Raw genomic sequence first — 13,359 nt, forward strand, 5'->3', positions numbered from 1 at the left:
AGTAGGACGGATTAATCTTATTAAGATGATCTGGATTCTGCAGCTACTTTATCTACTACATAACTCCCCCATAAGGTTGCCTTTCAGGTTTTTTCACTCAATTAATAAGGTGTTTGGGGACCTTATATGGAGAGGGGGATCGGCAAGGCTGAGGCTGGAGACACTGCAGTAAAACTGATGGGGGATTGGCTCTTCCGAATCCATGGGTGTATTTCCTAGCCGCCTAACTTCAGCATATGCGGGACTGGGAAAGGGGAGAGGGAGATGCCCAAAATAGGCTATTAAGAGGCCTCTTGGCGGTACCAAACTTATATAAAGCGTTGGAGGCAAATAAGCTGAACATGTCAGGTTTGGCATTCCCTACATTGTGTCTCTTGCATAAGGTGGAAGGTGAGGGACATACAGGGCATAAAAGGCATCATGCAGTATACTTCTATATGGGACACTCCATGGTTGCCGCATCTAGGCTCCCTGCAGGGAATGGGGGGGGGGGGGGGGGGTGGCGCCATAGGGGTATTATCAGAGTCCACCAACTTCTAGATAATAATGGTCTCAAAACTTATGGGTAACTTCAGACGGAAACTGGTTTACTATCCTCAGACTTTTATAGGTATTTGCAGCTGCGCCATGCCTTCTGGGCTGATTATGATGGGTGGTATGTCGAGCACAGTACACCAAAACAAAATCATTGCTCTTATAGACAAGAGGAACTCCTCATCTGGAGTTCCTCTTTGCTCTATCAGGCTACATTAGACCGATTTTTGCAAGACTACTCAGTGAATAGTAGGGCAAAATGGGAAGTAGAGATGAGACCATTAGAGGAAAACCAGTGGTAGGAGATATTGGAGAGGACACCGCAGCTCTCACTCAGTGAAGCCCATAGGTTGTCACAATTATATCTGACCCATCGGGTTTACAGAACCCCTCAGTTTCTGTTTAATAGTGGACTCTTCCAAATGCCTGAGATGTGGGGAGAAGGATGCGGGTATGTTACACATGCTGTGGTCGTGCTCAGCCTTGGAGGGCTTTTGACGTGATGTGCTGCATCTCATTCATTTTCTGTATGAAGTTACACTGGATGTGACCCGATTTGTTTGTGTATTGGGATATGTGGAGGATCTGCCAATCACTGAGCCCAGGAAGGTAGCGGTGGCCAGAATGTTATATATGGCTCGTAAGTTGATTGCTCAACACTGGCTAGATGAGTGTAGTCCTAGCGAACCGAATATATAGCTAAGATTAATTGGCTAATCAATTTGGAACAAGGGGTTTATAGAAAGAGGGGTGCTATGACCAAATTTGAAAAACTCTGGACTCCTTGGATTGATGCCCCAGGGCTGGCGTCCAGGGAACTTCAGAGATATCGTTCCTTGGATTGATGCCCCAGGGCTGGCATCCAGGGAACATCAGAGATATCGTTTGGGATTAGCATGAGGGGTACTATCGCTCGCTGTGTGTATATGGCTCCGTGGTTGGTGGTTTCTTGCAGGATTTAGGGAATGTCTATTCACTATTTAATAAAAGGAAGTTGTGTCTGATGAGAAATGTACTTTTATCCACAGGTTCAAGGATTTCATTCCATTGCACTGATGGGAATGCTGTAGGGAAGGGGCATGTATTTATTTATTATACAGACATATGGTGTAATTGTATGGTGAAAGATGTGGAGGATGGAGATAGGGGTGCACCGAAATTCCGGCAGCCGAAAATATCGGCCGAAAATGTACCTAATCCATTTCGGCCGATATTGTTACATATCGGCCGAAAATATGGGGTGTGGGATTTGTCACCCACCATCTGCGGGCGGGCGACGGGCGGGCGGTTTACTGCATCTTTATTTTACCTTACAATCGTGACGCTCCAGTAAGAACTCTGCAGGCAGAGCGGAGGGCGGCGTAACGTCACTTACTCACGTGACGCGCCTGCTCCGCCTCCTTCATTCATAAAGTGGGCGGAGCAGGTACGTCACGTGAGTAAGTGACGTTACGCCGCCCTCCGCTCTGCCTGCAGAGTTCTTACTGCAGCGTCACGATTGTAAGGTAAAATAAAGATGCAGTGAGTGATGCTGTGAGCAGCAGGGCCGGGGCTGTTATGGGTAGGGGGATCGGTCTATGGCACTGCTATGGGGAGGGGGGATCTGTGCACTGCTATGGGGAGGGGGGATCTGTGCACTGTAATGGGGAAAGGGATCTGTGCACTGTTATGGGGAAAGGGATCTGTGCACTGTTATGCCCATAACAGTGCACATATCCCCCCCCCTCCATAACAGCGCCACCCACAGATCCCCCTCTCCATAACAGCGCCACCCACAGATCCCCCTCTCCATAACAGCGCCACCCACAGATCCCCCTCTCCATAACAGCGCCACCCACAGATCCCCCTCTCCATAAAAGAGCCACCCACAGATCCCCCTCTCCATAACAGCGCCACCCACAGATCCCCCTCTCCATAACAGCGCCACCCACAGATCCCCCTCTCCATAACAGCGCCACCCACAGATCCCCCTCTCCATAACAGCGCCACCCAAAGATCCCCCTCTCCATAACAGCGCCACCCACAGATTCCCCTCTCCATAACAGCGCCACCCACAGATCCCCCTCTCCATAACAGCGCCACCCACAGATCCCCCTCTCCATAACAGCGCCACCCACAGATCCCCCTCTCCATAACAGCGCCACCCACAGATCCCCCTCTCCATAACAGCGCCACCCACAGATCCCCCTCTCCATAACAGCGCCACCCACAGATCCCCCTCTCCATAACAGAGCCACCCACAGATCCCTCTCTCCATAACAGCGCCACCCACAGATCCCCCTCTCCATAACAGTGCCACCCACAGATCCCTCTCTCCATAACAGCGCCACCCACAGATCCCCCTCTCCATAACAGCGCCAATCATTAAAAAAAAAAGTATTTTAAAAGTATTTGGGCAAAAAGGCAGTTTCGGTTTTCGGTCAAGGGCATCCTGAATTTTCGGTTTCGGTTTCGGACCAGAATTTTCATTTCGGTGCACCCCTAGATGGAGAGCATCATTAAGATGGTATGTGGGGGGAGGGTATGCGGGTGTTGGGGTTTTAGGTCTGTAAAAATTTAAAATATGTTAATAAAAATTACTTAATATAAAAAAAAAAGAGGGACATTAACAGCTTAGAGATACAGTATGTGCAGTACAGCCTGCGACCACATGTTGCCTCTCATGGCAAGGCTTCCACAGTGACATCTGTGGGCAAATGTACCGCAGGATACCATACGGAGCCGGTATGCCTCCATGGCCAAGCATATCTCATCTTGTATCCAGGCTAGAGACGGTCAACAGGCTACTGGAGCGAGTTTCCCCAATAAACTTATCTCTTTGCTCTAATATTGTAATCACTTATATCATCATTACATTCACACATAGAAAGTTTCATTTGGTTTCCAAAAAAACTCCTTCCTAGCGCGTTGTTTTTTTTTGTCAATAAGTGTAGCTTCCCTGCATAAATAGTGACCTCTAAACATTATGTATGCAGAAGTATTATTTATTTTCAGCACTGCAAATTTCATACTCCACCTGGGCTAACAATAGCCCTCAGAAATGAAAGAAGAATTTTATTCTGCCTCTGTTGGTGGGGACGCTGTGTATCCATGTTTATTGCACATGGGCACTGCTGCTCTATTCAGAGTATATGGGACCACCAAAAATAGCAGAGCACAACCCACAGCTATCTCAGCCAACTCCTTCCGGCTCAACCGCTACTCCATTCACGACCGACACTGGGAAACCTTGCCCTCTGTTTTAGTGATCAGTGGGGGTCCCGGGGACCAGACCGCCACCAATGATCACTTATCACCTAACCTGTGCCATTCTGCAACTGTGTGGCATCACAATAATTAATACCATTTTTATGTCAATATATTTTTAAGATTTATTTTCATTTTCCAGGTCATTTTCTAGATTTTGGTAAATACGGATGTTCCCATGAAATAATATTTCTGAAGCATCTTTTCTTATAACTGTATTGTGCTATTCCTCTGTTATCACTGATAGAAACTTAAAAGGGTTTAAAGAGAAAGTAATACAAGGTATTTTTAGTATCCATATTGCTTCCTTTGCTGGCTGGATTCATTTTTCCATCCAATACACTGCTTGTTTCCATAGTTCCGACCACCCTGCAGTCCAGCAGTGGTGAATGTGCTTGCACTTTATAAAAAAAGCACCAGGCTATGTGCGCTCCCAAAGTCCAGCACTTTTTCCTATAGTGTTCAAGCACAGCCCCCGTTGCTGGATTACAGGGCGGTCATAATCATGGAAACAAGCAGTGTATAATGTGATGGAAAAATGAATCAGGCCAGCAAAAGTAGCAATATGTATAATATTAATACATTAGTAAGTGCCTTGTATTAACTTTCTCTACATAATAAATGGCACTTGCTGAAGTGAGACAACCTGTTTAAAGGGACTTTCCTGGGATTTTTGAACTGATGACCTGATCGGTGGGGATCTGACACCCGAGATCCCTGTCAATCAGCTGTTTGAGATGTCGGCCTTCTCTTTGCTCACCAAGTGCCATCCACTTGATATAGCAGCTGGTATTACAGACCAGCCACATTTACTTCAATGGGGCTGAGCTGCGCTTAGGCCATGTGACCAACGAACGGGACATCACATGACCTAGGCAAAGCTGTGAGAAGGCCTTGGCGCTACTGTGAACGCCGATGCTTTCTTAAATAGCTAATGGGAGTGGGGGTCCCATGTGTAAGATCCCCAACAATCAGATACTGATGAGCTACCCAGTGTCAGGTTTTGATTAATCGCTAGTGTTGAGCGAACTTGTGTTTTTAAGTTCGGCGTCTAAAGTTCGGGTTCGGGTTATCGAAGAATCGCGTTATGGATTCTAAATTCCGTAATGGTCTGTGGTAGCGGAATCCATAACGCGATTCTTTGATGACCGGAACCTGAACTTTAGACGCCAAACTTAAAACACAAGTTCGCTCAACACTATTAATCGCCAAATCTAAAATTGTTTGCAAAATGGCGCCCACCATGCTTCTAGCAGGAGGTAGGGTTGCTGGTAATATTTCCTGTCGAATGCTGCACATGCTGATTTTTGCCTCCGCAGCTTTGTTTGGCACCGGTAAGAAGTTATTGGGAGTTGAGCATCTCTGGCGCAAAGATGCAGGGGAGGAGTTCAGCAGTGCTGGGCACATCTGGGGGGACCTTGTGATTTCACACCTTAGAAAATGGATGTTGGCTGGACTGGTCGCTAACATCTGGACTGCATGGACTCAGGCTGATGAACTTAGAGGAACGCTCACATGAAAGGAGGTCGGTATGTCTGTGTTTAGGAGGGGCGTCTACTGCACTTGTCCCTTGGCTGTCAGGCTTCAAGTAGTAGCAGCCTGTGCCAGAGCCAGGACTGCTGCACATCAGTTATACACGCATGACCCCTTTTTGCAACTTTATATTTAAAGTTACTTAGTTCTTATGCCGTCCGCACCACTTTGGAGTGGCAGGGGCAGGAATGTCGTCCATGGCAAATTTACTAACATTTACATCTGTAAACAGGCGAAAAACTGACTGCGATAGAATTTATGATGAGAAGCATGCCGCATCATAAATAATGCGCCTCCTCCGGCAGTTTGATAAATCTCCCCCTTTGGACGATCCATCCGCCAGTCTTGATCTCCATGCGCTGGAGTGAAATGCGTCTGATTTGTTAAGAGGCATCAGGTGCATCTCTGCCCTGCCGTGTGCCAGAAACTGAAGTCTACGCCAGCCTAACTTCCGCCACTTTCTAGAGAAAGTCACAGAAAATGTGTCGGTGCTGTGAAGCCACACCCTCTTCTGCTAAGCCACTCCCCCTTTTCTCTGCACTTTTGAAAAGTGCAGAGACGCTCGAAAAGTCAGAAATGATGTGCGTCATAATGTGCCTTTATAAATGTCCCTTATTGTCTTTCCTTTAAGACTCTACCTGTTCCTGAAGTAAAGATGAGTTCCAGATGCAAAGGTCATTTCCATTTAATGGGAAAGCACAATATCGGTGACTAGATGCGAGCTGTACGTGGGATAGAGGCGACGTGGACGCTGCAGATCGCACCTCAGAAACCAGACTGTGACATCCAGGTCCTTCAAAGCCAGATATGTCTCTTCTCATCATTTTATTATTACAGCCTGGAAATACACATGTGAACAGACAGAAATCACCGCATGTTACAGGCACAGCAGCAGAGTGGACTAGAATGGGATTATTCAAGGAAATGTGCACTTCTTTACTGGTTACTACTCTGGCCAACCCTCACACCACGTAAAGAGTATACTTACAATTCATTCACAGTTTGCTGTGATCTCCAGAATTGTGAACTGGGTTATGTATCCTACTCCTATAGCCAGTTCTGTTAATGGACTGCACATGGAAGAGGTCCACGGTTTGCTGACCACAAAACGGATGCAGTCACATGCATGTAGCCAAAAGCAGGGAGAAAAGAATCATTGTCAGGTATTGTATATGTCAGGGATGGCCAACCGGCGGCTCTCCAGCTGTTGTAAAACTACAATTCCCACCATGCACTGCTGTAGGCTGTCTTTGCCTGCTGGGAGTTGTAGTTTTGCAACAGCTGGAGAGCCGCCTTTTGGCCATCCCTGGTATATGTGATCATGATGCAGTCCAAATGGGCATAGGTGCATTTAAGTGATAACATGAACATTGCCGTTGACTATTTTATTAATAGATGACTGCAGAAAAATGCCACTCAAACTTGTTGTTATATCCAAAGTAAAGATGCCTATACACATTGTCTAAACCAGTCAATCGGAGAAGTAATGTGTGCAAGGGATGTCCAGACGCTTCCCCAAAAGCAAATATTTCTATGAAAAATAAGCCAGATGTGTCAGGTCCTCAATGAAAACGCATACACACTCTGCCGAGCATGCATGTGAAAGGGGGCATTGGGTGCGACAGATCTGGATAAATAAATATATACACTGCTCAAAAAAATAAAGGGAATACAAAAATAACACATCCTAGATCTGAATTAATTAAATATTCTTCTGAAATACTTTGTTCTTTACATAGTTGAATGTGCTGACAACAAAATCACACAAAAATAAAAAAATGGAAATCACATTTTTTAACCCATGGAGGTCTGGATTTGGAGTCACACTCAAAATTAAAGTGGAAAAACACACTGCAGGCTGATCCAACTTTTTATGTAATGTCCTTAAAACAAGTCAAAATGAAGCTCAGTAGTGTGTGTGGCCTCCACGTGCCTGTATGACCTCCCTACAACGCCTGTGCATGCTCCTGATGAGGTGGCGGACGGTCTCCTGAGGGATCTCCTCCCAGACCTGGACTAAAGCATCTGCCAACTCCTGGACAGTCTGTGGTGCAACGTGACGTTGGTGGATAGAGCGAGACATGATGTCCCAGATGTGCTCAATTGGATTCAGGTCTGGGGAACGGGCGGGCCAGTCCATAGCATCAATGCCTTCGTCTTGCAGGAACTGCTGACACACTCCAGCCACATGAGGTCTAGCATTGTCTTGCATTAGGAGGAACCCAGGGCCAACCGCACCAGCATATGGCCTCACAAGGGGTCTGAGGATCTCATCTCGGTACCTAATGGCAGTCAGGCTACCTCTGGCGAGCACATGGAGGGCTGTGCGGCCCTCCAAAGAAATGCCACCCCACACCATTACTGACCCAATGCCAAACCGGTCATGCTGGAGGATGTTGCAGGCAGCAGAACGTTCTCCACGGCGTCTCCAGACTGTGTCACGTCTGTCACATGTGCTCAGTGTGAACCTGCTTTCATCTGTGAAGAGCACAGGGCGCCAGTGGCGAATCTGCCAATCTTGGTGTTCTCTGGCAAATGCCAAACGTCCTGCACGGTGTTGGGCTGTAAGCACAACCCCCACCTGTGGACGTCAGGCCCTCATATCACCCTCATGGAGTCTGTTTCTGACCGTTTGAGCAGACACATGCACATTTGTGGCTGGGTTGTTGCCCTCCTACGGCCCTCCTACGGCCTGTCTCCTGGTAGCGCCTCCATGCTCTGGACACTACGCTGACAGACACAGCAAACCTTCTTGCCACAGCTCGCATTGATGTGCCATCCTGGATAAGCTGCACTACCTGAGCCACTTGTGTGGGTTGTAGACTCCGTCTCATGCTACCACTAGAGTGAAAGCACCGCCAGCATTCAAAAGTGACCAAAACATCAGCCAGGAAGCATAGGAACTGAGAAGTGGTCTGTGGTCACCACCTGCCGAACCACTCCTTTATTGGGGGTGTCTTGCTAATTGCCTATAATTTCCACCTGTTGTCTATCCCATTTGCACAACAGCATGTGAAATTGATTGTCACTCAGTGTTGCTTCCTAAGTGGACAGTTTGATTTCACAGAAGTGTGATTGGCTTGGAGTTACATTGTGTTGTTTAAGTGTTCCCTTTATTTTTTTGAGCAGTGTATATATAAAAATTATACCAGAAGAACGGTAGCACTCCAAAAATAGAAAAATAAAACCTTTTATTCACCAGTGTGGTACTGCTGTATAGCTGAACCGCATGGGTGAATAAAAGGTTTTATTTTTCTATTTTTGGAGTGTTGCCCTTCTTCTGGTATTCTATATGGTGGGTAATTGCTTATTCCCATAGGGCGTTGCACCCACTCACTACTATTATTGTCTGTGCAGACATTTTTTCTTATATATATATATATATATATATATATATATACACACACACACACACACACACACACACATATACACACTAGGGGTGGGCGATACGGTCTAAAATTTATATTGCGATATAATTTTAAGCATGTGCGATATGCGATATATATTGTTTTCTATATTGGGGGGGGTGTTTAAACTTTTTTTTTTTTTACTTTTTATTTAATAACTATTAGCCTCCTTAAGGGCTAGAACCCTTGTCATATTCACCCTAATAGAGCTCTATTAGGGTGAATAGGACTTTACACTCTCCCTGCTGCCCTGTGCTTTGTGCACACAACAGCAGGGAGCTGACCATGGCAGCCAGCCTCTCATGTGCCCCCCAGCCTCTCATGTGCCCCTCCAGCCTCTGATCTGCCCCTCCAGCCTCTGATCTGCCCCCCCAGGCTCTGATCTGCCCCCCCAAACCTCTGATCTGCCCCCCCAGCCTCTGATCTGCCCCCCCAGGCGCTGATCTGCCCCCCCAAACCTCTGATCTGCCCCCCCAGCCTCTGATCTGCCCCCCCAGCCTCTGATCTGCCCCCCCCAAGCCTCTGATCTGCCCCCCCCAAGCCTCTGATCTGCCCCCCCCAAGCCTCTGATCTGCCCCCCCCAAGCCTCTGATCTGCCCCCCTATGGTAACTCAAACCCACCCCCCCCTCCCTCCCCAGTATTAATCATTGGTGGCAGTGGCCACAGGGTCCCCCTCCCCCCCCATCATTGGTGGCAGTGGGCAGTTCCGATCGGTGTCCCAGCAGTGTAATGCTGGGTCTCCGATCGGTTACCATGGCAGCCAGGACGCTACTGAAGTCCTGGCTGCGATGGTATGTTAGTGAGCAGCATTATACTCACGTGCGCCGTGGCCGCCGGTCGCTCCTTCTTCTCATAGGTCTGTGCGGCGCATTGCTAATGCTATAAGCATTAGCAATGAGCCGCACAGACAGAAGAAGGAGCGCCCGGCGGCCACGGCGCACGTGAGTATAATGCTGCTCACTAACATACCATCGCAGCCAGGACTTCAGTAGCGTGACTCCTGGCTGCCATGGTAACCGATCGGAGCCCCAGCATTACAGTGCTGGGACTCCGATCGGAACTGCTCACTGCCACCAATGATGGGGGGGAGGAGGAGGACCCTGTGGGATATGGCCGGCACATTCATTGGTGGCGCAGTGGCCACAGTCCCTCCCCTACTCCTCCTACTCTGTCCTCATTGGTGTTCAGCGGCAGCCGCGCACAGTGGGGAGGGAGGGACTCCCTCCTTCTTCCTCCACTGTGCCGGCTCAGGAGAAAATGGTGCGCGCAGAAAATCCATATCGTGGCCCACATTTATATCGCATATCGCCTATACCGCCCACCCCTAATATACACACACACACACACACACATTATAGGCCACATTTACTTAGTTTCCAGGGAGGGCAGGAAAGGAGTAATCTGTGTGGCGGGGTCCTCTATGTAATGTATTGTATTTGTATCTTTATGTAATGTCCATTACTTTGTCACCTCTATGTTGTTAGTAAAGTATTTTATTAATAAGTATCTGTGAGGGTTATATGATATAAAGCACTCTATATAGGAAACAAAGACAACAGTCCAGGAACAAAATAAAAGGGACGGAATACGGAGACAGATAAGACAATGACCAGCTCCCCTGCAGCAGAGGTGGTTCTTAATACAGGTATTATGCAAGGTCCAGCAGGTATCAAGGACAAGTCTAGAAGTTAAAGGGGTTCTCCAGGACTAGAAAAAAAAGGATTTTTTTTTTTTAATAAAAAAGTATCACACCTGTCCACAGTTTGTGTGTAGATGGCTGTATCTGTTGTCTCAGGTTCCCACCACTCTTTCCTGGGATACATAGAGAAGGCTGTACCTGTTTCTCAGGTTCCCATTACTTTTTCCTGAGATTCATAGAGAAGGATGTACCCGTTTCAGGTTCCCACCACTCTTAACTGAGATACACAGAGAAGGCTGTACCTGTTGTTTCAGGTTTCCACCACTCTTAACGAAGATACATAGAGACAGTTGTAGCTGTTGTCTCTGGTTCCCACCACTCTTTCCTGGGATAAATAGAAAAGGTTTCATCTGTTGTCTCGGGTTCCCACCACTCTTTCCTGGGATACATATTGAAGGCTGTACCTGTTTTCTCAGGTTCCCATTACTTTTTCCTGGGATACATAGAGAATGATGTACCTGCTGTTGCAGGTTCCCACCACTCCTAACTGAGATACATAGAGAAGGCTGTACCTGTTGTTTCAGTTTCCCACCACTCTTTCCTAGGATCCACAGAGAAGGTTGTATCTGTTGTCTCAGGTTCCCACCACTCTTTCCAGGAATACATAGAGAAGGCTGTACCTGTTGTCTCTGGTTCCCACCACTCTTTCCTAGGATCCATAGAGAAGTTAGTACCTGTTGTCTCAACTTAGTTCCCACCACTCTTTCCTGGGACACATAGAGAAGGTTGTACCCGTTGTCTCAAGTTCCCACCACTCTTTCCTGGGATACATAGAGAAGGATGTACCTGTTGTCTCAGGTTCCCATTACTTTTTCTAAGGATACACAGAGAAGGCTGTACCTGTTGTTTCAGTTTCCCACCACTCTTTCCTAGGATCCACAGAGAAAGTTGTATCTGTTGTCTCAGGTTCCCACCACTCTTTCCAGGAATACATAGAGAAGGCTGTACCTGTTATCTCTGGTTCCCACCACTCTTTCCTAGGATCCATAGAGAAGTTAGTACCTGTTGTCTCAAGTTCCCACCACTCTTTCCTGGGACACATAGAGAAGGTTGTACCCATTGTCTCAAGTTCCCACCACTCTTTCCTGGGATACATAGAGAAGGATGTACCTGTTGTCTCAGGTTCCCATTACTTTTTCTAGGGATACACAGAGAAGGCTGTACCTGTTGTTTCTCCTTCCCACCACTCTTTCCTGAGATACATAGAGACAGTTGTACCAGTTGTACAAGGTTTCCACCACTCTTTCCTAGGACACATAGAGATGGCTGTATCTGTTGTTTCAGGTTCCCACCACACTTTTCTGGGAAGCATAGAGACGGTTGTACCTGTTGTCTCTGATTCCCACCACTTTTTCCTGAGATACATAGAGATGGCTGTATCTGTTTTCTCAGGTTCCCACCACTCTTTCCTGGGATACATAGAGAAGGCTGTACCTGTTGCCTCTAATTCCCACCACTCTTTCCTAGGATCCACAGAGAAGTTTGTATCCGTTGTCTCAGGTTCCCACCACTCTTTCCAGGAATACATAGAGAAGGCTGTACCTGTTGTCTCTGGTTTTCACCACTCTTTCCTAGGATCCATAGAGAAGTTTGTACCTGTTGTCTCAAGTTCCCACCACTCTTTCCTGGGACACATAGAGAAGGTTGTACCCGTTGTCTCAAGTTCCCACCACTCTTTCCTGGGATACATAGAGAAGGCTGTACCTGTTTTCTCAGGTTCCCATTACTTTTGCCTGGGATACATAGAGAAGGCTGTACCTGTTGTTTCAGGTTCCCACCGCTCTTTCCTGGGAAACATAGAGACGGTTGTATCTGTTGTCTCAGGTACACACCACTCTTCTGGTTTCACTGCAAAAAAACTGGTGTAACTGTATGGATAAAGACCCCTGTGTGATCACAGGTTTCATGACTATAAAGACAGAAAGAAAAGACTAAACTTCTACAAAACAGCAGTGGATGCAGCAAGTCCCAGAAACCATGTACAGTAAGTGTGATTGACACCTATGAGAACTGACAAGTCACTTACTAACCTGGCAATTACAACTCAAATTGGAGAATAACTGAAAATGGCAAGTTTTTATTACAATATCTCTTCGTGGATGTCATTACATGTACAATGTCCGTCACCCGCGATGCTAGGAAGGCTCGTCCCTATCCCCGCCTACCATTGACTGTTCGCCCCCAACACCGGATGTTTTCATCCGTATACAGGTGGAGGCAGCAGCGGCGGTGCGGGGACCAGCAGGGGCAGAGCAGGGTAAGTAAATTCAGTGTTGGGGGCCCCGCATATTGGGGGAAATTTTATACTCTCGGATAACCCCTTTAAGGCCAAGTTCTCACTTCAGTTATTTGGTCAGTTATTTCCATCAGTGATTGTGAGGCAAAACCATTCGTGAAGCCGACTCAGCGATAAAGTATAATGGGAAGGTCTGCACCTGTTCTCTGTCTTTTTACCCGAACCTGGTTTTGGCTCACAAATCACTGATGGAAATAAGTGACCAAATAACTGAAGTGTGAACTCAGCCTAACAAACATTTTCATAAAAAAAAAAAAACATGTCCTTAATGATAAAACGCACATATTGTTAGCTTCAGTGATGAAGCTCTATAAGGGTGACTGGAAACCGTCAGTTTTCCGCTCGTGCGGCACAGAAGGCAGACACCGACATAAGTTTACAACATGAACATACGTCTTACCTCGTGCAGCTCCGCCAAGCTCCGTATCCTAGCAACCGAGCGTGTGTACTGTAAGGTAGCCGAGACGGATCAAATATTTTTGTCTGTCAAAATCAATTTATCAGGTCTGTTTTCCAACGTAACGTAAAAATAATAGTATTTACCTCTTACAGCAAAATTATACCAGTGCGAAAAAGCGCTTTGCCAAAGGAAAACCTAAGACTACCGAGACCGGACCGGAAAAAGTAACAGGTAAAACTT

The 13,359-nt window shown here is 46.9% G+C and overlaps 1 protein-coding gene across 5 annotated transcripts in view; it reads right to left on the reverse strand.

The window, feature by feature from the left end:
- The window catches only part of WDR27 (WD repeat domain 27), a 696,346-nt gene extending 683,018 nt beyond the window's left edge, over positions 1-13,328 (reverse strand). The window contains exons 1-3 of one of the 5 annotated variants that reach the window (XM_040429334.1): positions 13,120-13,328; positions 12,188-12,271; positions 5,952-6,154 (exon numbers count right to left, since the gene is read on the reverse strand). In XM_040429334.1, coding sequence (XP_040285268.1) covers positions 5,952-6,154; positions 12,188-12,221 — 237 coding nt within the window. In that variant the 5' untranslated portion in view covers positions 12,222-12,271; positions 13,120-13,328. Of the gene's footprint in view, positions 1-5,951; positions 6,155-10,614; positions 10,627-12,181; positions 12,272-13,119 lie in introns of those variants that run through there. The other 4 variants (XM_040429333.1, XM_040429337.1, XM_040429335.1 and 1 more) reach the window with 4 other exon arrangements.
- Between the last annotated feature and the right edge of the window lie 31 nt (positions 13,329-13,359).

The sequence above is a fragment of the Bufo bufo genome, chromosome 4, assembly GCF_905171765.1.
Source record: "Bufo bufo chromosome 4, aBufBuf1.1, whole genome shotgun sequence".
Classification (NCBI taxonomy): domain Eukaryota; kingdom Metazoa; phylum Chordata; class Amphibia; order Anura; family Bufonidae; genus Bufo; species Bufo bufo.